A 26,233-nucleotide genomic window follows, 5' to 3' on the forward strand; every position below is an offset into this window, starting at 1 on the left:
GCGGGAGGCGGAAGTTCCGCGGACCGTCGCCTCCGTCCCGGCTGCGGCCCCTGCCGGTTACATAACTCGTTGCGGGCTCCGCACGGCCCCACTTCCGGCTCCTTGCGACCCCAGGATGCGCTGAGTGCGACTACGCCGTCCGCTGCCGCCGGCTCCCGTCCGAGGTGTGGCTCGGGCTTGTGGTGGGAGTGCCGAACCTGGCTTGGGGTGGGGGTCGGAAGGTGGGGAGGAGGAGCAGTTCGGGATGCGGCGGGTGGGGGCTCGGTTGGGAGCCAGTGGGGGACGCGGGAGGCCCCAAGCGGCCTTGGCGGGGCGAAGGGCGGCCGGGCTGGTGGGGGGAGGCCGGGGTGTGGCCCACGCCCGCCGGTGCCCAGATTTCTCCGCTGGGTTTCGGGGCGGCCACGGAACTAGCACCGGGCCGGGGCGAGGAGGGGGCCGCGGGGTGAGGAGGGGCGGCGCTCCAGACCCGAGGGGTGCGGAGGGGCGCGGTTCCCAGTGTTAGGAGGGACCCGGACCCTTTAAAGCCTGGGGCGCCTCGGTGCCGGGTCCCAGGACGATTTGATGGGGAAATTTGGAACCAGAGTGCAGTCAGCCCCTCGCTACCCGCCAGGTCTCTCTCACTCGAGATGAAAGGCCCGGTCTTTTCACAGTTGAGCGATTTGCCGCTGCTTCCCCTGGCTGTGGACTCTGGTGTTTGGTACTTGTTGCGCGGGTTGTAGTTATTTTGCCGACGTGTTTGCCCTCCTGTGAACTCCTGAAAGCCTGGGGTTCTGTCTTGATCGTCTCTGCGTCTTACTTTCTCAGCTGTACATTTTCGTAGGAAGATAAATCATTTTTGTACGTTTTTGGTAGTTTACAGTCGGGCCATGCAGACCTTACACCAACTCGGACCTCCCCCACGGAATCGAACCCTTGCCAAGGATTAGAGGGAATCTGTAGTTTCTGTGGTTTGTCCCCCTGAGAAAATTTTGGTGTGTGTGTGGCCCTTCTCTGGACCACTAACAACAAATACCTGTATGTCCAGTGGGTGATGGAGCCCAGGACCTGATATGAGGCAAGGAGTTACTCGGCAGTAAATGTGGACACTGGCTGCTTCATTGATCTGATTTCACTCTGCCAAGTCCTTGAGCCATACACTTTTGTTACTCGTTTGTCCTGAAGTTTCCTTCAGGATAACAGCCCCACACTGTAGTTCACTGTGCTACCTGGACTGGGGGTTAATTAGAGTGTCAGAACTGGAGAGAACATTGTCCCTTACAGATGTTTTACCAGAAAACTGAAGACAGGAAACCTCTAGTTAATGCTTAACTGACTGAACCGGGAAGTTGCTGCAGGTCATCTATAGAAATACCACAATCCCCTTAGCACTTTGTAATTTAGAGATAAGTGATAGAAGTTCTTTGGTCAGGAGTACCAGCCGGTGAGGAGAGAAGGGGAGTCTTGAACGTCATTGAATTAAAAGGGGCTAAAAGCAAAAACAAACAAATTCATATTCTTTCCCCTCCCATGAAAATCCCTGAATCACTTTAAGCTCAGTTAGAGAAGATGGGATTAAAGCCGAAGAAATTCAAGAATGGCTGAAATGTACGTCCCAGTCATCTTTCCAAATGGGCACATCAATCATGGCAGTGCACATAGGGCTGTATCTCCCCTACTCCAGGATTTTGTACCCATCAGAATTAATGTGCGTATTGGCCCTTTGAGAATGCACTGTTCATGAGGTCCTTCTCCATTGGGCCCTGGTTTGCTGGAGTTCCATCGTACTGCGCTTACAGACATGCCGGGTTTCTATGAAGACAGTTAAAACGTGTAAGAAGCCAAGTCAGGGCATGATGTGGTGTTAACAGGCCAGAATAAAACATATAGACACTTTTTAAAAAGGACTGTGTGTATCCTATCTTGCAGTGACTTTGTCACCATGTTTATTTTAACCACATCTACTGGCAGATTTGGGATATGACTTGTTGGAGTTGCTAAGCAACAGCATGCCTCTGCCCTGGATGGAAGGAAATTCCTGGATGTTAGGAGATTTGAGATAAAAGATATTTACGCCTGAACGGAGAAGGGTGATTCTGTCACTGCTGACTGGGTCTGTGTGGGAGACTTGGAGCTTCAGTGGACCTGTTAACAGCAGTTTGGCTTGTCGCAGCCTGAAGTGTGTTTAGACCAGGTGGATACAGCATCCTTACACTGCAGCAGCCACAGGGACCACGATGTAGAGAAGACTCCTCAGAGCTCTGAGTTCAAGGCAGTGCCTGTCTTCTGTCTGCTGAAATAGCCCAGAGGTCTCACTTTGTTGGTGACAGCTCTCCTACCTGAATAGACAGCTGGCTGCATATCAGGCAATGTCTTTCCTTAAATGGTGGCTCCTTCATCTCTACATCCTATCTCCATTATCTCCCCCTGACATCTCTCTCTGGAAGGAATCCACAAGGTCCTCATAGTTTTTCCATCTCCGTTCCTTGTTTTTAGAAAGCAAGCTTGAGGTATAAACTCTGCATCAAAGCTTGTCTTGATTGTGACCATGTGTAGTGCTTTCAAGTAAAATGTTGACCTGCAAAAACAATGCTGGAACTCCCAGGTCTCTTTCTGGCTAAGTTCAAATGCTGAATTTGATTTAGCAAATATTTGTAAGTGTATTTGATAACTCCAGGATCAGGCCTCCTTCGCTAAATATCATTCTTTTTAGCATGACCTCTGAGCGGAATGAGCTGGTAGGCCAGCTCAGCGTTATCTGAGGCCCAGATACCTACCATTGCTCGTTAAAGAGAGACCTATATGTTTGAAAACCCAATATGCATGTAGTAGGGTTCGTATTCTGCTACGGACCGTAACGCTTTTGCTCAGAGCTTGTGAAGTCATAGGAAGGCGGTCTAAACAGGGAGCCACAGGAGGTGGTTTGGGCTTCATGTCAACAGTTGAACCAGTGTTCAGGGGAGCCTGAATGCCCCACTGTGGAGGCCAGCGGACATGTGACAGTCACCCCGAGGTGGCCATGTCTCTGAGCTGAGATGGTCAAGTGGAAGGGTCATAACAGCAAGTGAGGGCCAGTCCCTAGTCCTGTCCTGTCGCCATCTCAGACGGCCCATCTCTTCACCTGAAACCCATTTCCTGCTCAGGCAGGGCCCATGTGGCAAGTAGGGGCCAAATATTCTGAATAATGATGGCAAGAACCACCTATGAGTGTGACAACTTAGAGATTTTTAAATATCTCTTTAAATCAAAGTAGAATGATTATCCAGTTTGCCCCTGAAGAAACTCTTAGTGTCAACTTTTAAACCCCATACTCTTAGAATAGCTGGCGTTTTGTGCATTGATGCATTTAGAAATAAACATTCTAAACACAGATTCACACTTGTAAAGAAGAAAAGAGAAGGTGGTTGTGGAAAGGGACACAAAACAAATATTTGAGAAACACTGTTTCCTTTGCTTACACAGGAAGACCAAAGAAAAATATTTTGTCATCTTTAACAGACCACATCAGAAAAAATTCTTCCAGCTCTATTTCTTGTCGGATAGTTATTGTTATTAAAAATCAAATTGGGTTTCTTTTTTCCTGCATTCCTGAAATGGGGTCTGTTGGGGCAGCAAAGTATTGAAATTTGAACCCATCTTGGAAATAACTGAGAAGAAAGCAATATCGTTTTATAAAATAGTCTGCGGGTAATTGTCCCTTAGGTAGAAAAGAATTCTTATCTGGAATATGTTAATGCAACAATATTTCCATCATTTCTGTAGTTCATGGGAGTGATGCTGGATACCTTTTTCAAACTTGTTTCTTTTTGGAAGATGACTTCTGACTTTAGTTGTAAACTATTCAGAAAGTCTTGCTTGTCAGATATTTGCTCCTCTTTATTCTCTTAGGTTCAGATTACTTTGCTTCTCCTCTGGCCTCCCATTTTTAACCTTTTCATTGAAATATACATATAGAAAAGTACACTAGAGGAATGGTCATGGCATGAATATACCTGTACAGCCACCCCCAGAAGACCCCCTTGAGCCCTTTATAAATTTGATTTTCTTGTAGGAAACACAAGAAACCATTAACAGTCCTTTTATGGGGGATGGGGTGAGTAGGGGATTCTTAGTTTTTGCTTTATGTTGCATGTGAATGTACAGGGGAATATTCTTTTTAAACCTTTTTAAGTGGCTGTCTTAAAACTTATAAATATTTTTTAAAATTGGATTTTATATAGCCACTAAAATTACTTTTTAATGATCACACTGGAATCCTTTAAAATATTTTTATAAGTCTGTTCATCGTCCTATTCCACAACCACCTCCTCTTTGCTTCATTACAACTTGAATCTGTTTATTTCTGGCATCAGAGCACAAAAGGCCATGCTATTCCAAGGGTATGGGGTTTAACAGTTGGCACCAAGAAAGTCTATTTCAGGGCAAAATGGGTAATCATTCTACTTATAATTTGAAGATACACTGTAAAATTTCCATTGTTACTAATTAAAAACAGTCCATGAAATTATTTTAATATAAAAATGTGTTCATAATTTTTATGTACCACCTGAAAGTCTTTATTTTTCTTCAGATAATAAAAACAACGCAAACTCATTGTTAAAAAAAAAAAAGCTCAAATAATACAGATGTGAGTGGTGTAGAACGCAGACATCTGTCATGAATCCAGAGGCAAATGCTGGCTGGTTGAATTACTTTTCAACAATCAATTTTGTTATGAAAGTTAACCTTGTGATCAAGTGTTAATTTATACCAAATTTGACCCGCTTTTCTATTTCACATCTATTTGACTGAAGGATCTTGCAAACCCAGGGAAACAGAGGTTAAAAATCATAAAACAACAAAACCCAGCAAAGTGAGACGGAGTAAGTGAAGGAAGTCTGGGAGAACTGGTTTGCTGTAGGGGCAGCAGCAAATGGACGGGCAGGGTTGCTGAAACCCGATTCCCCTGTTGCTGTACTTTTTCCTTTCAAACAGCGTAGCTGCGCGTCCACTTTGCCCACTCCTGCCCCCAAGCAGTGTGAGGGTTGCTTGTGGACATTGAGGTTCTTTATGGAAGAACCTACTTGCTCTTAGTTTTGAGCCCTAGGCAGGGAGGGACCAGTCTTGGGTGTTAGTCAAGAATGCTGATTAAAAACATACATCTTACTATCTTTTGATACCCAGCACCCCCAAATCTAGTCTTTACAGGTGGTTTTGTTGTTGGTGTTTGATTTGTTTTTAAACTGAACTGGTTGACACACTCCATCCGAACTGGGAATTATATTCTGCCTCGTCAGTTGGTTTCCTACTAAACCCCAGCTTAAAAAGCCACTGGGCAAAGGCACTTGGCCAGGCCCACTTGTCTGTGCTTTGAGCTCTGGCTGTGTCTTTCTGTGTGAGCGGGCAGTGCAGGATCATCCATCCCTCATCTTCCATTCCAGGAAGATCAGACTTGTCTGAGTTTTCAAGCCGGGGCTACGGGGTCTGTCTGCTTTTGGCTCCACGTTTCTGGCCTCCGTTTCAATGACCCGTCTTCTGGCTTCTGTTCTTACCTCTGTTGGGGCCTATTTGTCCTTGTCTCTCCCCAAACCTGGGCTGTTGTTCTCCAATTCTGACCCCAGCGGGGTCACAAAAGGCAAAGTCCTTGGGCACCCTGCCCACAGTCCAGTCCTCCTGACATGTAGGGACCCGCCAGGCCTCCGCTGCTCTGGTGTAGGACCTTGGAACAACCAGAGGATTCTCTTGGTCCGCCATGAACAAGTTTAGCCCGACTGCCTTGGAAAGGAGCATCGCGGGTTGCACATGGCACGCATGCCAGTGGCCCAAGACCGTGCCCTCCACATTAGGTCATGTTACCGTGGACATGAAGTAAAAAGCAAAATGGTAAAATAAAATTTCAAACAAAATAAGATCCATCTCATCTCGGGACGCAAAGGAGAGTTAAAGAGCAAAGCTGCAAAATGCACAATGCGTGGGAGGCCTTCGCCATGCGGAGGTAACGCTCAAGTCTGGCGCCCTCCCTTCCCGGGAAGTCGCCGGAGCCCTGATGGAGCCGCGTCTGCGTTAAGTGGAACTGAAGGCTTCCTTCCAATGTGGCGTTTTTAGTGAAGAGTGCCACTAAGTATGAAAAGTTGCCAACGTCGTTTCTCGAGACGGAAAGTGGGATGGTGGTGGTTGGAAGCTGGAGGAGGAGCAGCAGGGAGTTAGTGTTTCATGGGGACAGACTTCCAGGTGGGGAAGATGAAAAAGTTTGGGAGGTGATGGTCATTGGTGACCATCATTGGTGAATGATTGTGCAACAATGTGAAGTACTTCATGCCACTGACCTGTACACTTAAAAATGGTTAAAATGATAAATTTTATGTTATGTGTATTTTACCACAATTTTTTTAAAAAGATAAAAAAGGTGCAACACCTAGACATTTTCCTTTCTCCTAGTCGGACTCCATGGGTCTTAGGTGCAGTTTGGGGAGGATGCAAGTGGACCCATCCCCTGCCTTGCCCTTGTGGCCCAGGGAAGACGGCATCCCTTCCACACACTTGTATTAACCCCTTCCTGCCCAGCCAGTGGACAGCACTTTTGGAGTTCCCCAATGTGCTGTTGTTTGCCATGGAATTCCTTGAACAAAAGAAGTGGTTTCTGTATTTAGGAAATAGCGCCGGGAAGGGCCCACCCTGGCCCCCTGTCTTGCCCCCTCCCGTATAAGCAGAGGTTGCTGACTCTGCTAGTTTCCGCAATCGCAGTACCTAGAGCAGGGCATGGATTTTCAATACAGTTTTGGTAAGTGAAAGACTAAATGGATTCTCAATATGAAATTTAGGGGATGATGGAAACTTTGGCCCAAAGGAAAGGATGGTCTGGATCTGGGACCATGCCAGAACCACCTGTTATCATTTATTTCAAAATTGAGGTGTAATTAACATGCAGCCAAGTGTTCAGATCTTAAAGGAGCAGATCCATGTGTTTGACGACCACTGAGGAGACTTAGAACATCGCCATCACCTTATGCCCCTTCTTACTGCCCCACCCCAGCCACTTTCTGATTTCTGTCACCATCGAGTCCCTTATCCAGTTTCAGAATTTCATGCAAATGGAATCCTCCAGGATCATCAATTCGTGCTTGAAGAGATGTGATCTCATTGTATGTGAGGAGTATACGGGCTCCCCTCGGAGCACGATGGGTTGGGTTTTAAGAGGGCATCTGTTTGGAGCTAGAGCGCTGGGTGTTTGTTTCTTGTCACCCTGTAAATTAATCACGTTCCTCCTACAGTGAGGTTTTGGAAGGAGCCCAGGCTGCGGCAGAGATGACTCGCCACCGCCGCCAGCAGCTGCTCGCTTGAGCAGATGAGCCATGAAGAGCACTCGCTGTTTCCCTCACTCTCCCTTAGTCCTTGACCCATTTTACTGATGAGCAAGGCAGTGTTCCGTGTCCATCACTGGTTGTTTTTTCCTCTTCTCTACCCTCCATCCTAAATGCAAGAGCTTGGAGTTCAGTGTTGGATTTTTCAAGCGGATAAACCTGGCGTCTGCAGAATTTCATATTCCTCAGGGCCTGGTGGTCTTTAATTCTTGTGCCGTGGATGAGTGTGCCCTAATCTTCCCTTGTGCTTCACTTGAGAAGAAGCCCGGAGTGCCCAGGGAAGGCCAGGGTGGTGCTTTGTCATAGGGCGAAGGGAGCTGAGGGGCCCGAAGTGCCCAGGGAAGGCCAGGGTGGTGCTTTGTCATAGGGCGAAGGGAGCTGAGGGCTCGAGAAAGGGATCAACCAAGGTGTGAGCTGTAGAGAATCAGGGGAAGTGATTCCCAAGTGAGGGATGCTGGATTTCAGAGGGGAAGCTGTTGGTTCATTGTCACCAGTGTACTAGAGCAGAAGGTGGAGGGCAGGAATAAAGAAGAAGGAGGCAGCAAATGTAGTATTGTAGGTGGTATTGTAAGGGAAAGAAGGTGGCAGGAGGCATGTCCAAGAGAGGGTGCACGTGGTGTGTTTACAGCCCACTGTGGGGAGTTTGTGCAAAAGAGGAGGCTGAGAATGTTGGAGAAGGGGGTACTTGAACCAGGGAGGGAGGAGGTGTGGAGCTGGCCAGGGATTAGGGTGGCTCTTTGGAAGTGGCCAGTCTCATTTGTCTTGCCAGCGACAGATAAGCGGAAGCACGTAGTGAGACAGAGATGTCTCAGTAGATATCAGAGCTGGGCTTTGACCTGGGGTGACAGTGACGGCAGCATCCTTGAAGGGGCTGGGAACGTGTGGAGGGCACAGTGTCCCAAGCACAAGCAGAGGTTGGCCTATTCTTGGCAAGGAGGAAGCACCCTTTGGATCCAATGAGAGTGAAAGAAGGAAGTAAAGTTTCTGGGGGCGATGGAGGGTGCAGTGTGGCCATGGCTGGCCTGAAGACTGGAAGTCTGCTGGGGTCAAGGGTAGAATCCAGAGCACTTAAGCCAGTAAGAGGACAGGGGGGGTTTTAAACGTTAAGTGTGGCTCGTCTGGGGCCAAGAAACAGTACCTTTGAAGAAAGGAGAGGCCCTGGGGACCTACACAGGGGAGGGGTCTCCAACCACTAAGGTTGTTTCTGCCTTTTTTACTTGGGATGGGAGTAGAGGGCTCCTTGGGTGTCATGATGGTGCCAGGAAACCCAGGAAACCCCTCCAGAAACTGGAACAATTCCATTCCAGGCCCTCCAGATTCTGAATCCCCAGCATTTGTCAGGGAGATGGGAAATGCTTCTGTGGACATTGGGGATATCATGGCAGCCATTCCTCCACTGTCACTGTCCCTCTGGCCAAGCACACAGGCGCTTGGGAAGTATCGGGAGTGAGGGAATGCCCAGATATCCAGATGTCCCCCCTTTCCAGCCACCGCAGAGTCCTCAGGGCAACATGGCCTTTGCTACAGAGAGGTCATTTCAGCACAGGGAAGACAGGGCTCGCAGACAGCTTTAGGAGGACGAGGTTTGGAGAAAGAGAAAGGGAGAACCGAGAGGGGAGCCGACGGGCCCTTCATTTGGGTCTTGGAGAATCCAGTTTCTGCCCCTTATTGAATTGCTCCACTCACCTGCCCTGTAAAGGCCGAGGACAGGACGCAGCCCCAGGAAACCCAGGGAAGAAGTCTCACTACAAGCCTGATCTTTGCAGCTTCATGTTTTAATTTAAAAATGCAGGTGAATTTTGTGTTCTATACGTACATCCCTGCCGTTGTAGTATAGATGCATCAGTGTCTTTGTCGGGAAGTATTCCAAGAGATGGTCTGTGTGTGGCTGCAGTGCCTGTCCCACCAGCACTCCAGGGCTCGGCTTGCAGCAGAAGGCCTTACTCGGAGCCTCTACTCTGTCGTTGCCCACTGGTACCTGTTCTCTGGTCAGTCTCAGAATCCTTGTCCCTTTAGCCCTAAGGGCAGCCCTTAGCGATAGGAGATCATTACTTGATAGAAGGTTCCGGATAGACAAGTGGTTTCCCCACAGGTGCCAGATCTGGGTCCCTTGGCCTGCTCCCCCAGGGGTGGACCAGCCACGTGCCCTACCAGCCTCTCACCTGCACTACCACCATCTCTAAACTCGCCCTCAGGCAGCATTACGTGGGAACCAGACTGTCCTTTCCCGTGCCTTCCTGTGCCCGTCTCCACCCCTTGTCGGTTGGGCTGGCACAGATTCAGCACTGTAATGTGCGGCTTTGTCCTTTAGTTAAATGTGCCGTGTTTCTATTTTTAAAATCAAGACATCTAAAGAACTGACCTTTGAAAAGATGGAAGTACTTTTAATAGGGATGTGAAAATCCACAAATAGCTGTGTGTCTTGGAGCCCAGTGTTTTTCTTGAATGTTGAACAGGCAACAAGTCCTGCCCCTTTGGTCAAAGCCTTGTCCCAGTGATAGAGGAAAAAATTATAAATCCCAGGACATAAGAGATGCTCTTTTATTATGGATCTCTCCCTTTGTTATCAAACCTCAATGTATTTTTTTCAATCTTTTAAAATCAACTTTATTGAAGTTTAATATGCATACAAGAAAATGCACCCAATGAGTTTTAACGTGTGTATATACATTTGGGTGTGTAACCACCACCATCAAGATACAGAACATTTCCATGCCCTCAGGAAGTGTCCCACCCCCAGCCTCTTTGCCATCAGCCCTGTCTACGGGCAACTGTAGAGGTCAAGGCCTTTCATCCTAGTACTTGCTGACTAGACACTCCAGCTTCAAACCCTGGCTCTGCCGGGAGGCTTTGCCAGTTGCTTGTACTTGTCTTGCCAACTGGTGGAGTGGCTGGTGAGAGTGAGCTGACAGCATCCTGTCCTGCAGCTCCTTTCTGTGGGAGCTCAGAGCACGTTTGCTGTTGGTTGAGAAAATAGTGGGGCATAGCCCATGAGACACCTGGAGCTCTTCCAAGGGTGATGAGGGCAGGAAGTCATGTCACCCTGTTTCTTGGACTGGCTTGAGCTTGTCAAGCCCCAGATAAACCACTGGAGCCAGTTTTCCAGGCAAGAGACGATAAGGAGTTTCCTGGCGCAGGTCAATGAGGCTGAAAGTTGATTTGAGATTCATTCGGTGATGTGTGGTTTGTGTTGATTTCCCAGCCAGGGGAAATCTGAGCGTGAGCTTTCCCAAAATCATCTAAGCAGCTACCCTGTGAAAACTTGTGGACAACACACACATGCTTGGTTGAGACTTGATCATTTTCTTTGGTCTCTTCTTACACACTCCAAGCCAACAACAGATTTTTTCCACCTTGAATATGAAATACTAAAATTGGCCCAAATCTGGAGGGAGCCACAAGGTCGGCCTTGGTGGCCTGGCGGCTCTTTCTCATCTCTGTGAATCTGTGCCTCCCACCAGGCTCCCTGATTTTCAGCCTCGTCTTCCCCAGAGCACTTCCCAACCCCACCCTCGTGGGCCTGTCACACAGCTGGGGCCCCAGGAGGCGGGGTCTGGGCCAGCCCAATTGAAGGAGCCCACCACAGGGAACCAGCATGGGTCCTTGCAGTTTGACTCGTAGGCTGGAAAGCTGCTGATTCTTTCTGGAATCTACTATGACTTCCTTCAAAAAGAATCTTTTATCCATTTATTCACAAAAGGATCATTCACTCTCAGGATTAGGGCTTTTTGTTTTGTTTTTGAACAGTTTTATTGAGGATATAATCCACATGCCATACAGTTCACCCATTCAAAGTGTATCATTCAGTGTTTTTAGTGTACATGTATTCACAGAGCTGTGCATCTGTCACCACGTTTAATTTCAGAACACTTGCACCACTCCCAAGAGAAACCCCACACCCATACCCTCCAACCCTCCCAACAGGAGGCAACCACTAATCTACTGTCTGTCCCTACGGATTTGCCTATTCTGGACGTTTCCTATAAATGGAATCATAAGATACGTGGTCCCTTGTGACTGGCTTCTCTCACTCGGCATCATGTTTTCAGTGTTCGTCCACGGTGGCATGTGTCAGAACTAAATATCCGCTGTGTGGACAGGCCACGGGGGGCTGCCTGTATGGGTTTCGTCATCCATTGATGGACATTTGGGTTGCCTCCCCTGAAGTGCTGGGTTTTGGGAAGCCCATAGTGGACTCCTGCTTATACTCCCTTGCTCAGTTTGGTGTGGGGATTATGTCCTCACTGGGATACTGAACAGAATTTTTATAGGTCTTCCTGTTTGGCCACTCGGATTTGGGCTTGTCCACCAGGATTTTCCCTAGAGGTGGTAGCAACAGGGAGAGGAGGCCCTGGCCTCAGAAGCGTCCTCTGGAAGGACTGCACTAAGGAAAGGCCTTGGCGTGGCCTGGGATAATGTAGGGCTGTTGACTCGATCCCAGAGACTCGAGGTTTTGACGGGGGCTTCGTGCCTTTCCCAGTTTTCTTGGCCGTGAGGGAAAGGGAAGGGCGTTGCCCTAAACTGGCCTGTGGTTGATACCTACTTGGGCAGCTTCAAGCTCGGCTCCTAAAAGTGTCCTGTGTCCTTGAACTACACGGCGAGTGTCTACGCTGGCACTCTTTAAAACCTCAGTGGAGTTTGAGGGTTGGTTAACATGGGTGGGTCCCGAGCAGTATTCCATGCCCCCGTCACACTCTGAACCCGGCGCCTGACGCACCTGGGACCCAGGGTGCTCCGCAGTGAGCCGGTCACCATTTGCTGAGAACTCTCTGTTCCCAGTGGGGAGGTGTGCAGAGGCCGGGCACAAGCTCTCAATGAGGACGCCAGTCACACTTAAATCAGTCACCTGGAAAACCTGCCATTCGTATCTGAGACTCGGCCTCTGTGGAGAACTTTGGTTGGTCGGTCGTTAATTTTAATTAGGAACGTTTTCAAACATCTGCTTTGCGTACCCATCACCCAGTTCAACAATTATTAACATTTTGCCACTTTTGCTCCAAGTGAATTAAATTCCAGAACATTCTGTCTTTCATCCCTTCATATCCAGTGTTTATCTCTTAGGGAATATGGATATTTTCAGCATAGCCATGATGCTGTTCTTGTACCGAACAAGATTAACAACACCTTCCATTGTTGCTTTTAGAGGCTTTTTTGTGGACTCACCTCCCTTTGTGATGGAAGGGAGTGTCACCCACGTAGTGGGGGTTTTGCAGAAAGCTCCAGAGAAACGGCGCTTCATAGCAGGGAACGTGACGTGCTGGGCTCCGTCCTGCTTTTGGTGGACCCACTGAACCCCTACAGTCGTGTTCCATGGAGTTAAACAGCCCTTTACCCAAGATGACCGGGAGTCGCATCCTAGCCAGTGACCACTAGGATATATTTTAGACAGGAATGACTCATAAAACTCAGGACTTACCGTTTTTTTGGTTGGTTTTTTTTTTTAGATTTTATTGGGGAAGGGGAACAGGACTTTATTGGGGAACAGTGTGTGCTTCCAGGACTTTTTTTCCAAGTCAAGTTGTTGTCCTTTCAGTCTTAGTTGTGGAGGGCGCAGCTCAGCTCCAGGTCCAGTTGCTGTTGCTAGTTGCAGGGGGTGCGGCCCACCATCCCTTGCGGGAGTCGAACTGGCAACCTTGCGGTTGAGAGGATGCGCTCCAACCAACTGAGTGAGCTATCCGGGAGCTTAGTGGCAGCTCAGCTCAAGGTGCCCTGTTCAATCTTAGTTTGCAGGGGGTGGAGCCCACCATCCCTTGCGGGACTCGAGGAATTGAACCAGCAACCTTGTGGTTGAGAGCCCACTGGCCCATATGGGAATCGAACCCGCAGCCTTCGGAGTTAGGAGCATGGAGCTCCAACCACTTGAGCCACCGGGACGGCCCAGGACTTACCGTTTTTGGTTGACCAATCCATGTAATCCATTTCCTAAGAAGTGGCCGGCCACTTAGGAGGCATGAGGTCCCTGAGGTCACACACCAGAATGTCCAGGGCACCATCGGGGACACGGGGCCGGAGCAGCAGTTGTGGAAAGGGGGCTGAGCACTGGAATTGCCCTGCTGTGTAGGAATCAGGTAATAAGCTGTTTATAAGACATTGGGCTGGACAGCGTCTTGGTTTCTGAAGGTGCATGCCAGTGAAAAGGAAGAAGCAGGTGACATGGGAAGCTCAGATGTACGAAGTCTGAGGGTATTTGTTGTTGTTTGGTTGGTGTTTAGGTTTTGTTTTGTGTTTGGAACTGAGAACTCAAATAAGCACAGCCCAGCGGCTGTGGCCTGCTCTTTTTCAACAGGCTTCTCACATTAACTTGTGGTGGCTTATGTCCTTTCTTTTGTAATCCCTGCTCGGAGAGAGACTTGTCTGGATCGGCTCAGCTCTTAGAGCTTCTGTCAAGATCGTGCATCCAGAGTCCAGCTGCATCCCCTCCTAAGTGACTAGTCTTCTCTGGCAGATCGCCTGCTGGGGACGCCACTCCTTTCTAAGGTACAGGTGGTACTGCAGTTTCTCCTGACCGAGGACCTGTCAGGATCCACCAGGCCTCAGGCAGGAACACACCCATTTCCATCCTGAAGAGTTTCTCTTCCATCCCCCTCAGAGGCCCTTGGCATGCAGGCCAGGTGAGGGTGTCCGGTGCTGCTGGCAGGGTCACAGGAGGGGCCCCTGACTTGCAGACATCACGTGGGCAGTGTGCAGGCTTTGGCGGAAGACACAGAGAAAGGAGGAGAAAGCAGGTCCCATCTCATTTCAACTTTTGAGTCATGCTGTGCAGAAGGACATGTCAAGGTGACACAGTCCCCACCCCTTGGAGTCCAGTATGTTCTTGGAAGACAGAACCTAAGTTAGCCCCGGAGCCTAAGTTAGCCATGCAGTACCTCCGCCTCCTCCTGCCTCTCCACCCACCTCGTATGTCTGCTTCAGGGTCACCTAGGTGCAGTGATGTCTCCAGTCCTGCTGACCTGGCCTCTAAAGCGCCCCCCCCAGATGGTCCACCTCAGTCTGGCTGGTGCCCTGAAGGGGAAGGGGTCACAGCAGCAGACCTGTCATTACCCAGCCTGAGGGGCTCCTGTCCTCAGCCTGCCTGCCCTGCAGCCTGGGTCTGGGGGTCTGTCAGCCCATGGCTGGCCATCAGGGGAGCCCTTCTTGCTGGGCGCAGTAAGCTGGGGTTGTGTCCAGGACTTCAGAGGCTGAGCCACTGCCCACACCCTGTTAGCAAGCCTCAGGGTGGATTTCCACTGGCAAGTGGCAGGTCAGGACACGGCCTTCCCGGGGACCCTCACGGGAACGCCTGAAGTCTTATGAGAAGCAGGGACAAGCTGGGATCGTGGCCTTGAGGAATTGCCACAGGCATTTAACCTGGGCTCGCTGAGCAGTAAGGGGAGAACATCTGGTCCTTTGACCTTTGGGCATTAACTGGACTATCGTGGTGCCCAGTCACAGAACTGTGGTTTCTAGAGGTAGTTTAGGCAAGTAATGGCAGTCCCCTCAGGCCCCCTCCCAACCCCAACGTTTTATTATGAAAAAATTCAAACACATACTGGAAAAATTAAATGTATGGACAATAAGTTCCTGTATTGTATGTTACCTGCCACCTAGATTGAACAGTTAATAACATTTTATCATATTTACTTCCTAAGTAGCTGAAAAATTTTTGAACCATTTAAAGTTAGTTTTAGACCTCATGATGCTTCACTCCAAAATATTTCAGCATCCTAAGACTTTCCATATAACCTCTATAGCCTTTCACATCTAAGACAGTTAATAACAATTTCATAGTATCTGCTGTCCAGCCCATAATTAAATTGCCACAAAATGTTGTTTGACTTTTATTTTTTCCAGTAGGGGTTTACCCATTACCCCTACACAGTAGGTCTTCTTGTCTCTTTTAGTCTGCTTTTGTTTTTTTAATGACGTTGATTATTTGAAGAGACCAGGCCAGTTGTGCAATGTCACCATTCTGTGTTTGTCAGATGTCATGGTGCTGCTGAACTTTTGCTTGTGTGCCGGGTATTATCTGTAGTTGTGAAGTTGGGTCTGGAGGCACAATTGGCTTCAGGCCCAGCGTTGTAGGTGGGGCTTTGTGGACTTTGCACGCATGGCACTGGTCAGAGATGCTCGGCTCCATCACTGGGGAAGTACGACTGCGGGATCTCCAGGTGGAAAGGTTAGGCTTTTCCTTGGTGATTGGCAAGTCCTGGGGGTGAAGGTGCTTTGCCTCTGTGCCTCACACCTGTCCCCCAACACCCTCCACTGGGTGGTTAAAAGCCTCTGATGAATCTTGCTTGTCTGGGTTATTTCACGAGTAGTTCCAAAGTGGTGACTTTCCAATTCTACCATTATTTCTACTTTTATTGGCTATTGTTCTTCTATAGAAAGAATTTTTTTCCCAGCCGCTGAGGATGAACTGCACGGTTCCTCCTAAAAAGATGGGGGTAAATGCATGATCCTTTGCTTTTCATCACCAGCTTTCAACATAAGGAATAAAGGCTCCTGTGTTTCTTTTGTCAGAGTCTAAAGCTTGGCCTTGCTTCCTGCCTTCTTTTCACTGGAACAAGGGCAGCTGCTTCATCAGCAACCTGGACTGCACATAGTTTTCTGATTTAAAACCGTTGTCAGCAACTCCTGAGCCCTCATTTGAATTTCTGGTGTCTTGCAGTGTCTATTTTCTTCTGCTCATGAGTCTTCATCTGCTGGATGAGGGAGGAGAAGTGACCCACCCAGCAAGAGCCACTTCTCCTACAAACCCAGCAGGTCATTGGCTCCCGCCCTGGCTGCTCTGAAGGGGGCCGAGGCCTGGGGCTGCTGAGCCACATCTGCCATTGACAGCCACTGAGCCACGTTGGGAGAAGCCAGGTTGGCGGGGCCATGTGCTTTATGCAGTGGAGACAGTGACATGAGGGGGACAGAAGACCGGCCAAGAAGAGTGGCGCTCAGAGCGCAGCTCAGCAGGGCGGAGAGGAAGGAGAGAGAAGACTGCCCAGAGGCAGGCTGCCCTCTGGGGCTCAGGAGCATCCCCCGTGAGCAGCGAGGGGACCTGGGGTCCCCATCCTGCCAGCCCTTCCCAGGCCTCAGTTTCTTGTCTGCCACATGGGGGCAACTGTGACACCTGGCGCAGGGGATTATTGTGAGGGACAGAAATGCTCCATGCAGTTACTGAGGGGACCACCATCCCTGAGGGGTGGCCTTAGTCTTCCTGTCTTGTCTGCCTCACAGGTTGGGAGGAGGAGGAGGAGTAAGTGAAGGTGCCATGGTGGGGTCAGTGGGCTGGTGACGGGGTTTGGCCGTACTCCTGACGCTGCCTCCCTCCCTGCAGGTGTGAATGACAGAGGTGGTGCCGTCCAGCGCCCTCAGCGAGGTCAGCCTGCGCCTCCTCTGCCACGATGACATAGACACCGTGAAGCATCTGTGTGGTGACTGGTTCCCCATCGAGTAAGTTGAGCGGCGCCTGCTGTCCCCCGTTGCAGATTGGAGAGTGGGGGAGCTGGTGGGGGGAACACGCACTGATCCACGGTGCTGAAGCTGGTAGGCTTTGCGAAGTTGAGGGTGGCCTGGAGGTGCCATGGTGGCCCAGAGTCGCCTTGCCTGTCAGTGAACCCCACGTCCTGCTCCCTGGCGTCCTTAGGGCCCTCTCTTCCTCACTGCGTTCCTTGAAGAGTCCCCAAAGGGGCTTTGCTGAGAAGCTTTAATTACAAAGATGTTCAGTGCAGTGCTATTTATAATTTAGAAAGTTGAGAAGCAACTTAAGTATCTTAACAGTAAGGAATTGGGGTGTCCATTAGGGTATGTGCATTCAAAAATGCATTTATTATTTAGCCAGGGGGATAAAATCTGTCATTGATACATATTTATTGACAAGGAGAGTTTTTTTTTAAAAACAAGATATTAAATGAAAAAAAAGACTAGAAAATATATGTACCATAGTTCCACTTTTATTCAAAAACACGAACAAAATTAAAGCTTATAAAGTTAAGTACCATCTACGTAGCAAAGTGTTCGGTAGTTTGGGGTGGGTAGATTATTAAAATTAGTATCTACAGGTTCATCTGGTTTTGCTTGTCTGTTTCTTAACATTTTTCTGTAATATGCACTTAGAGCTTTTATCCTAAGAAAAAGAAGTGCACATTTTTAAAAATTAAAAACAAGATCCTGCTAAACGTCATATTTCCATGAGTCTTAGCCTCAGATTTCACCCACTACAGGTGGGAAGGAAAACAAGGGGCGTCCCTTAACATCTCTGATGGGAGTGTCACAGCTTTCGGGGGATGTGGGCTAGCAGTGGCTTCAAAAAAGTAAAGTGTTCTTCCACCCAGCATTTGAACCCCTGGAAAGTAATCCGGAAGTACGGAGATTAGACCCTGCCGAGGGCCACCAGGGCCAGGGTGGAGCCATGTTGGGCCATGGCCTCTGTGCATCACAAGGTGCTGCGACCTGCCAGCCTGCCACTCCTTGCAGCTTCCTAAGCCTGAGGCCTCGGGTTCCAAAGACTGAGAGTGAACTGCAGTTCCCTTGGGTTGTGTGGTGGCAGCTCCGTGCCCTGGCTGCCTCGCCAGGCCAGCCAAGCATTCCTGGGGTCAGAAGATGGGAGTGTCCCACGCTCTCCTCCAGCTCTTGGTCTCAAGAAAGGCATCTGGGCTGATCTGTCATATCCCAAGTAAAGACAGAAGCCCACAGGCTCGTAAAGCCCCGAGTGCCCCAGCCCCCTCACTGGGTCTCCTTTCCTAGGGGTGAATAATCTGCCTTTCATCAGTGCATCCTAGAGCTTTGCCTGAAATGTTCTCTTCCCTGATCCTCTTGGGTGCCAAGGGTCATCAGTCTTAACTCAGTCAGCTGCCCCTCCAGCACTGCTCTCGTGGAGACATTATTATGGGAGGGTTTTTTCCCTCCCTCTCATCTCTATGTCTTGTAAAATCATTTTCCCATCAGAAATTCCCAGTCCCACCCCGTCATTACTGCTTCAAGATGATTGACCGAGAATGATACACTTTGATGGAGACTGAGGGGTGGGCAGGCTCCTGAGTAACCTTGGAGCAACCTCGAGTCCCCTGTGGGTCCACTGTCTAAAGCACAAAGTTAGTCGGCCTTGACCTTTAGCAGGTTTATCTGAGTTTGTTCTTCTCCTCAGGTACCCAGACTCATGGTATCGTGACATCACCTCCAACAAGAAGTTCTTTTCCCTCGCTGCGACCTACAGGGGCGCCATCGTGGGAATGATAGTAGCTGAAATAAAAAGTAGGACCAAGATCCACAAGGAGGTAAGTATGTGCACTGGCGATGGGGCTGTGGGGGCTTATGACAGAACCCGCTGCCTGCTCTGTGGCCCTTTCTCAGGAGCCCAGACCGCGTAGGACTTGGGAGGGACATAAATGGTCCACTTGAGAATCTGCAGAGTGGTAAGGGACTCTGATTTGTATTGGTGGCAGTGTCACAGGAACTAATACTGCTGCGGTTTGTTGAAGGAAATGCTAAATTTCAGTTAGAGGTTAGTGAAAATAGATATAATTTCTTTTCATTCAGCTTCATAGACCCCTTCAAGATCTATCTAAGAACCGCTTAGAGTTTGTGGACCCCAGGTTAGCAAGCCTCGTTCTAAGTGTAAAATGTGAGGCCACGGTCACAAATTGGTCTCGTGGTCGACTTGGGTCAAGATTCTGTGTAATAATTTCGATCATCTTAGTGACTATGTAGCATTTAGTGGCTACATAGTATTTACTCAAAGGAGGGGGAAAAACCCACCAACTAGCAACTGGTTCTATCTGTTTGGCTTGAGGCTGTTTCTTTAAAAGAGCAAGAAGGATGTCTCTCCCTTTTAAAGACCCGACCCACTCAAGTCCAGTCTAATTTGCTCATAAGTAGATTCTGGCAAAGTTGGTTTCTTTTAAGAGTAACTTTTCTATCCTAGTTTCCTTCTGAGCTTTCTTCTTTCTTTTGTCAGTGCTAAGATACAGCAAAAAAGAAAGAAACACTGGTATTTTCAGCAAGCATTAGTATCCTGTTGACCTTTCCTCTTGCTCAGGACCAACTGTCTTGCCTGCCCGCCCCCTCTCCCGCCCCACGAAGCTTGTCCCCTGAAGCCCCCTCTGCATGGCTCTTCTTGCATGCCCCCAGCAACTGTCCAGCCCCACATGCGTGGTGACTAAATCTCCATGTTCCTTTGAATGTGTTTTCCCATAAGGGCAGAGATAGGGGACCCTTTCCTTTTGCTCCGCTGGTGTCAGGACAGGGAGTCTTTGCATTCTGGCACTTTCTCAGGCCCTGCTGAGAGGCTGAATGAATTCCACACTGGGAAAAGAGCGCAGTGCCTGTTAGACATCATCCGGGAACGAAGTGTGGCCTCACCTCCCTGAGCCTCCCATGGCTTTGAGTGACAAGCAGGATGCTGACCTCCCTGAGACTGAGGGGCACGTTCGCCTGTGTTCCAATGACCTGTGGATGGGGTACTGGGGGCGGGGCCAGCGCCGGGAGAGGGGAGCAGGGAGAGCGATGCGCTGACCCACACCCAGAGCCACATACAGGAGCCGCTCAGTGGATGGGGACCAGAGGGGCCAAGTGGCCATTGTCCTTCCCATGGGGGAAAATCCAGGGAGCCTTCTTTACGAGGTAGAAGAACATCAGAACCTCATGGTGGTCTGGCATGTCACTCTGCCTGGCGTGGACAGCAGAGGGGCCATCCACGCTTTCCACCGTCTGTACTCCGAGACCACCTGGGGGCACTGCAGGATCCTTTAACTAAACCTTTCAAACTGTGTGTGTCCGGCTGTTTGGTCTCTTGGTGTGTCAGCCACCATGTGTGAGCACCAGGAAGTGCCCACGTAACATAGGCATTTCCTTTTTGCTCCCATAGCTTCACTTATCTGGCATCAGTGGCCTTCCTCATCTGCTCTCCCACCTACCCCAAAGAGGAGAGGCTCCGAGTGTTCTTACTGTAGCAATTTTTCACAGAAAGGCCCGCACCCTCTTGTTTCCCTTGTTTCCCATTACCCTCTCTTCAGTCCCCGCTGGCCCCAGTGTCCCCTCAGGTGTTGTGACCAGGGGTGTTGGCACTAACATGTGTTCTGCAGTGGGACCGGGCGCCTTGACTGTGAAGCTGACTTTATCTCTGACTTTTTCTTTAGGATGGAGATATTCTAGCCTCCAACTTCTCTGTTGACACACAAGTTGCATACATTCTAAGTCTGGGAGTAGTGAAGGAATTCCGAAAGCACGGCATCGGTAAGGGGCGGCTGAGCTCGTGGTTTTTGGTGTATGCACCCCACCCACCCACGTCCAGTCACTTCCTGTGTCCTAATGATTCTCACTCACCAGTAGCCCTCAGTCTCTTCCTCTACCTCTCCTCTCCGTCTTCGGTCAGACCTTCATCCTCTCTTCCCAGCAGGTCTCTTGGCCCACCCCCACCCCATTGACCTTCAGCCCATGCTCTTCCCACCCATCACCAGGTCTTTCCGCTATGGCCTCGTTCCCAAATCTGACAAGATCACATTACAAATGGCTCCCAAACGTCCTCATTAGAGAATGGGTACCTCTTCCCATGCCTGCCACCACACACACAGCTTATGTCTGGTCACAAGTATTCTTGATTAAGAGTAGAAAACATAATTGAAGAAATAGTCCTAGCTGCCATGTATCAGATGCCTGTCACATCCATGGTGCTGTGCCACCCACCCGTATGTCTCCAAATTCCCATCCCACTCGCCACACAGTCAGTGAATGGCAGAGTCTTCGTTGTAACCCAGGCCTGTCCATTCCACACTTTCCTGGGCTCAGGTCTATACTTTCGTTGTCTGAAAGGTTAGTGCGTCTCCGCAGTGGGTCCAGTCCCTGGGAGGCAACTATGCAGCCCATATCCATGGCCCCGGACGCCTGATGGTCTGCAGCTAACAGGCTGCATCTGGCTGTTGTAGGGACTTGTAGGGACTTTGACAGTGGGTGGTTATGGGAGGTTGGTCATTGATACGGTGGCAGAGAGGTCTGTAGAGATCTCTGTGAAACCCGTCTGCCTCGTGCTTCCTTCCCACCTGCCCTGCCATATATTACCGTCGCCTCTTTGCCCACAGGTTCCCTTTTACTTGAGACTTTAAAGGATCACATATCCACCACCGCCCAGGACCACTGCAAAGCCATCTACCTGCACGTCCTCACCACTAACAACACAGCAATAAACTTTTACGAAAACAGAGACTTTAAGCAGCACCACTATCTCCCCTACTACTACTCCATCCGTGGGGTCCTCAAAGATGGCTTCACCTACGTCCTCTACATCAATGGTGGCCACCCTCCTTGGACCATCCTATATCCTTTTCTTCTCAGTGGTGAGGGACTGTGGCTTCCTAGCAGGGCCTGTGTGCCAGCTGGAGCTGTGGGCGCCTTCACAGGACGTTCATGAGGCCAAGCTCACAGGATGCATTTTTCCCTGACCAGATGGTGTTGTGGGGAGATCCTGGTATGCGTGTGTTTAGAAAGCAGACTTCTCTGGTACTTGGTGTTCTCCAGACTTCAGCCCAGTATGAGGGGTGGGTTTTAAACCTCCTGGCCCAAGATCCGTCCATCCACCCACCCACCCATCCATCCATCCGTTCATCCAATAAGTACTGGTTGAGATCCTCCTGTTCCCGGCGCGTGGGGGCTACAATAGTGAAAAAAACAGACAAAAGCCCCTGCCCTAATGGGACCTGTGTGCTGGCAGGGGAGGAAACAGACAAGTACGGGGAAAAGAGTTGTTTGCTGTTTTGAACTCGGGTTCCAACCTTCCTTAGCAGGGTGTGGGGTATGCAACCCAGAGGTGTGTCCCTTCCCTGCTCCCTCCTCTTTAACTTTCTGGCCCTTGATCGGTAAGAGGGAGGCCAGGAGACTTCCTAAGTCATAGGGTGTGGCCCAGAATATACTCTGTGTGTGTGTGTAACTAAGTGAATGAGTCTAGGACTTATCCATTTCATAGGGAAATAAACGGGAAAGAGAAAGGCAGCCCAGGAGCCCGCAGGCCTTCAAGCTCATGTGAAGATGGTCACTGTGGTGTCCAAGTGGGCAGCACTGTTGACCCCTGCCCCTCTGAGGATTGAGAGTAGGGGGAGGACGAGGACTACTTGCTCTTCTGCCAGACTCCTCCCCTGGCACCCATTCCATGACCCTTAGTCTGGGTGTCCATGTACCTGAGGCCTCATCTGGAAGGTTCTCTTGTACCCACATGCTGTCCTTTATTATTTTGCCCAGTGAGGCCCCTTCATCTAAGGAGGCTTTTCAGCAGTCTGCAGAGGCTGAGCTGTTGGCCTCCCATGAGAATGGCATGCTTTCTCTGCAAGTCCTGCAGGTTGCCATGCAGGCCCCCACTGACAGGGCCACCCCAGGGATGTATGGGCAGGCGAGGCAAGCTGGACTCTTCCTTAACGGAGCCCCACGGACTACATCCAGCACTTGGGCTCTGCGCTAGCAAACCTGAGCCCCTGCTCCATCCCGCACAGGATCTACCGCCAGGCCCACAGCCTGCTCTGCAGCTTCCTGCCATGGTCGAGCATCTCCACCAAGGGCGGCATCGAGTACAGCCGGACCATGTGAGGCCAGCCAGGCAGCCTCCAGCAGGTCCCACCCCTCGGCGCCCTGCAGAGCCCGCCTTCCTGGCCATCTGACCTCAGCTGTCCTCTGCAGAGGAGCTGGTCTGTTGGCCTGCCTCAGCTGCAGGCCCGGTGCTACGCGGGCTCAGAAGCAGAGTGTCGTGGGGCGGGCGCGCCTGGTCTCCGACAGGTACGCCAGAGCAGGTGATGGGCAAAAGGGAAGCAGAACGGAGGGGGATGATGGTCCTGAGAAATGGAGGTCCTGGCGCTTTCAACAATAAAAACAGAAGGCCCTGGACAAGCACCTGCTGTGGCCAGGGCTGAGGTAGATCCTGACCAATTCTGAGAAACTTGAGTAAGTAAAGCAGAGCCCTTGAGCCCCCGGCCAGAACTTTGTCTTTTCACTTCCTGAACTACTTTTTAAAAAATAATGCATTCATTTGGAACAAAAATAATAATAATGCATTCAAATGGTTCAAAAATGGAAAAGGTACCAAAAGATCAAGCCCTTTCTCCCCCGCCTCCAGCCACTCAGCTCCCTTCTGGAGCTGCTGTGTCTCAGGCCTGCTTCCGTCGATCCTACTTGGACATCGGCTTTAACACCAGCACATTGTCACCTCACAGAAGCTCCCTGTGGGGGCACCTTGTGGATGAGGGCTCTGCTCAGATGTGGCCACTGCTGAGACCACGAGTCCACGGGGAGCCAGTTTCTCTCAGACCTCAAAGAACATCGGGGCTGGACAGGGTCATGGGGACTCCAGGGGACTACATGGGCACTGCCCAGAGCCGATTGCTGATGAGCCAACCTCACAAGCAGGCTCCATGGTCACCTGGGATGACGCCCCCAGGGCCTTAATTTGCGCTGGACTGAGGGGAGCCCAGAGATCACTGGAAGGGACTCTAGGCCTGGAGAAGGACTCGCTTCAAGGGTACCCAGGGCCAGCTGCAGGCTCCTAGCCAGACACACAGTGTGGGGCAGAGCGTTTCTGTGGAGTTCTTCACCTCTGTTCCCCTCTTCTCTTCCCCACAGGCTCTTCCAGCCCTTCTTCCTGCTCTGGAAACCTCTGCTCCATACCCTGGTCTGGCCCCCATGTAAGTGCACCAGCCCCGCAGGCCGGCTGGGGTGTGGCAGCGTTCACTGTGGTCTGTTTCTTCTGCTGCCCCAGGAGTAGGGAAAGGAAGAGGCCTCCTTCCCTGCACCTCCTCACTGGCCTCTTCTCCTCCACCGCCTGTTCCTTTCAGCTCCTTCCTGCAAGTGTTATGGACATACTTGACCCTAAAGACACAGGAGCCTCAAAGCTATAAGGGGGTGAAATAAAGGGGATGCCAGACCCTCTTCCAGACCAGCCTGCAAAAGCCTGGGGGGCAGGGACCAGCCTCCACCTCCTCACGAAGGGAAGGCTTTTCACTGAAGCACAGAGCTCTGGGGCTTAGCTGCCTGACATGGGCAGTCAGATGATGGGAAGGTTTCCCACTCCTCTGTTGGCTGTCCCACTGTCCCCAAAAGCGTGGAACTGCCCACCAGATAGTGGATGAGCCATTCAGCTGAATCGCTGCAGGGAGCCAGGCTGAGGACAAGTGCCAGTGTGGGTCCTGGGGGTCCTCTCCCCAGCCCCCCAGTCCCATGAACTGCAGCTCCACGGTTTGGCCAGCTGCAGACAGAAGGAAGCTGAGTGTTGTTGATCAAGTGGGACCTGGCCTTTGGGGCTGGGGGCAGTCACGTGCCTTGTGGTCCCTCAGCCTCTGGGAGCAGAGACAGGAGAGGCTATGTCAGTGCCGAGAAGCATGCGTGTGGACATTACTTGCTTCTGGCATCCCCTCCACCCCCATCCCCCAAAGCTGCTTGCCGCCTGCCCTGCCCTCCAGAGGAGAGGGGGTTGGCGGAGTCACGTGCAGTGTTGCTGCTGTGTCACATAGCCAGAGGGAGGAAAAGGGGGAACAACTGGGCAGGGGGGCCTCAGGGACTGGTGCTTCCCTCCCTCAGAACTCCCAGCCTGGGGGCTCCTCTGGCCTTATGATGGGGGAAGAGAGGTTCTCTAGATGAAGGTGAGCCCGGGCAGGAAAAGCATTCCTCCTCCCTTGGCCGCCTCACGCTCTCACTGACTGGTCCCCACTGTGCTGATGGCTTCGAGCTGAGGCTTAGCTCACTGTCCTCTAATCTGAATCAGCGATGATCATGTAGTTTTTATTTCTGCCCTGAGGGGTAAGGGAAGACTCTTCCAGAAAGTGCTGCCACGGACATTCATAATTGAGCTGAGGATTTGCCCTGTCACTCCCTGCCCTAATCACTGTCCAGCCCAATGTTGAATGGATTGTAGTGTTTTGTCTCATTACAAACAAATAAATAGACTTTCATTGTCACTTCCTGTCTTTCACTTTGGGCCCTGCGCCTGGGGATTTGCCCCATTGCTGGGGCCCGGGCTGAGGACAGCCCAGGAGCTGCTTGTCACTGTCAAGTCCCAAGGATGGCTGTCAGCTAAAAGGGCCGATGGCTTTGCAGGTCAAACAGTGCAGTTCTGGGGAAGAGGTTCTAGAGCTGAAAAGCGTAACAGGGTTCTTTGTCTAAACCCAGAAGGTCCTCAGCAGCGGACCCTATTTGTTCAGGGATCTCCTTGGCCAGCTCTAGGCCTTGAACTGGGGCCTGGTCCCTGGGGCAGGGGCGGGGCGGGGGGTTGTTGTGGGGGGCGGTGCTGTCCTGGTTTAGAGAAGGCTCCATAGGTGGCTCAGTGCAGTCATGTGCCTTGTAGACCCTGGGCCACTGTACCCTGCCACTGGAGCGTGGGGGACCCCTGAGCCAGGACACCGCAGCATGGGAAGCTGTGGGACCCCTGGGCCAGTGAACCTGTCCACTGGAGCCTGGGGGACCCCTGGGCCAGGCCACCCCACCGTGGGAACCTGAGTCTGGGCCAAGCCCAGGACCAGGTGCTTCCACCAACCTCTTGGAGCTTCTGGCCACCTTGGGGGCAAGGGGTTGTGCTTGCCACCCTACTAGACATGAGGAAAACTGATTCAGGGGCAGGAGTTACCCAGGAGCCACACAGCTCTTGAAGGGCACCTCAAAAGCCCATGTGACTGCTGCTCGCTGAAGGCGGGGCATCACCCAGGCAGCCCTTTCCAGGACCAGGCCTGAGGCGCCTGCACAACTGGGTGGGGAGCCCATGGGTTTGTGTGTGGGCTGGAGGTGCTGCATGGACTCAGCACCGAGGTCAGGGAGTGGCCTGGACTCAGCACCGAGCCGCATCCTGGTGCCGTGACGACCCTTGTTTACTGAGGCGGGTATGTCCATCTGTTTGCACGGTGTTGATAGGTCAGCTTCAGGTTTAAGGGGTGACTCCTTGGGGCCCTTTGTGAGTTGTGTAGCCAAGCATCAACTTGCAGGGGGTG

The 26,233-nt window shown here is 50.9% G+C and overlaps 1 protein-coding gene across 4 annotated transcripts; it reads left to right on the top strand.

Moving 5' to 3' along the window:
- Positions 1-25,210, top strand: NAA60 (N-alpha-acetyltransferase 60, NatF catalytic subunit). Of its 4 annotated transcripts, none has more exons than XM_033101613.1 (8): positions 1-164; positions 15,964-16,160; positions 16,621-16,736; positions 18,430-18,559; positions 20,420-20,516; positions 21,359-21,593; positions 22,697-23,039; positions 23,880-25,210. In XM_033101613.1, exons 3-7 carry the CDS (start codon positions 16,627-16,629, stop codon positions 22,851-22,853), a joined length of 729 nt encoding a protein of 242 aa, XP_032957504.1. In that variant the 5' UTR covers positions 1-164; positions 15,964-16,160; positions 16,621-16,626; the 3' UTR covers positions 22,854-23,039; positions 23,880-25,210. The 4 variants fall into 4 exon arrangements, with proteins under 4 accessions (XP_032957504.1, XP_032957505.1, XP_032957506.1 ...); XM_033101614.1 differs by having other exon boundaries at positions 15,964-16,058; XM_033101615.1 differs by lacking the exon at positions 15,964-16,160.
- Positions 25,211-26,233: the final 1,023 nt, after the last annotated feature.

This window comes from Rhinolophus ferrumequinum (assembly GCF_004115265.2).
Source record: "Rhinolophus ferrumequinum isolate MPI-CBG mRhiFer1 chromosome 15 unlocalized genomic scaffold, mRhiFer1_v1.p scaffold_54_arrow_ctg1_1, whole genome shotgun sequence".
Lineage (NCBI taxonomy): Eukaryota > Metazoa > Chordata > Mammalia > Chiroptera > Rhinolophidae > Rhinolophus > Rhinolophus ferrumequinum.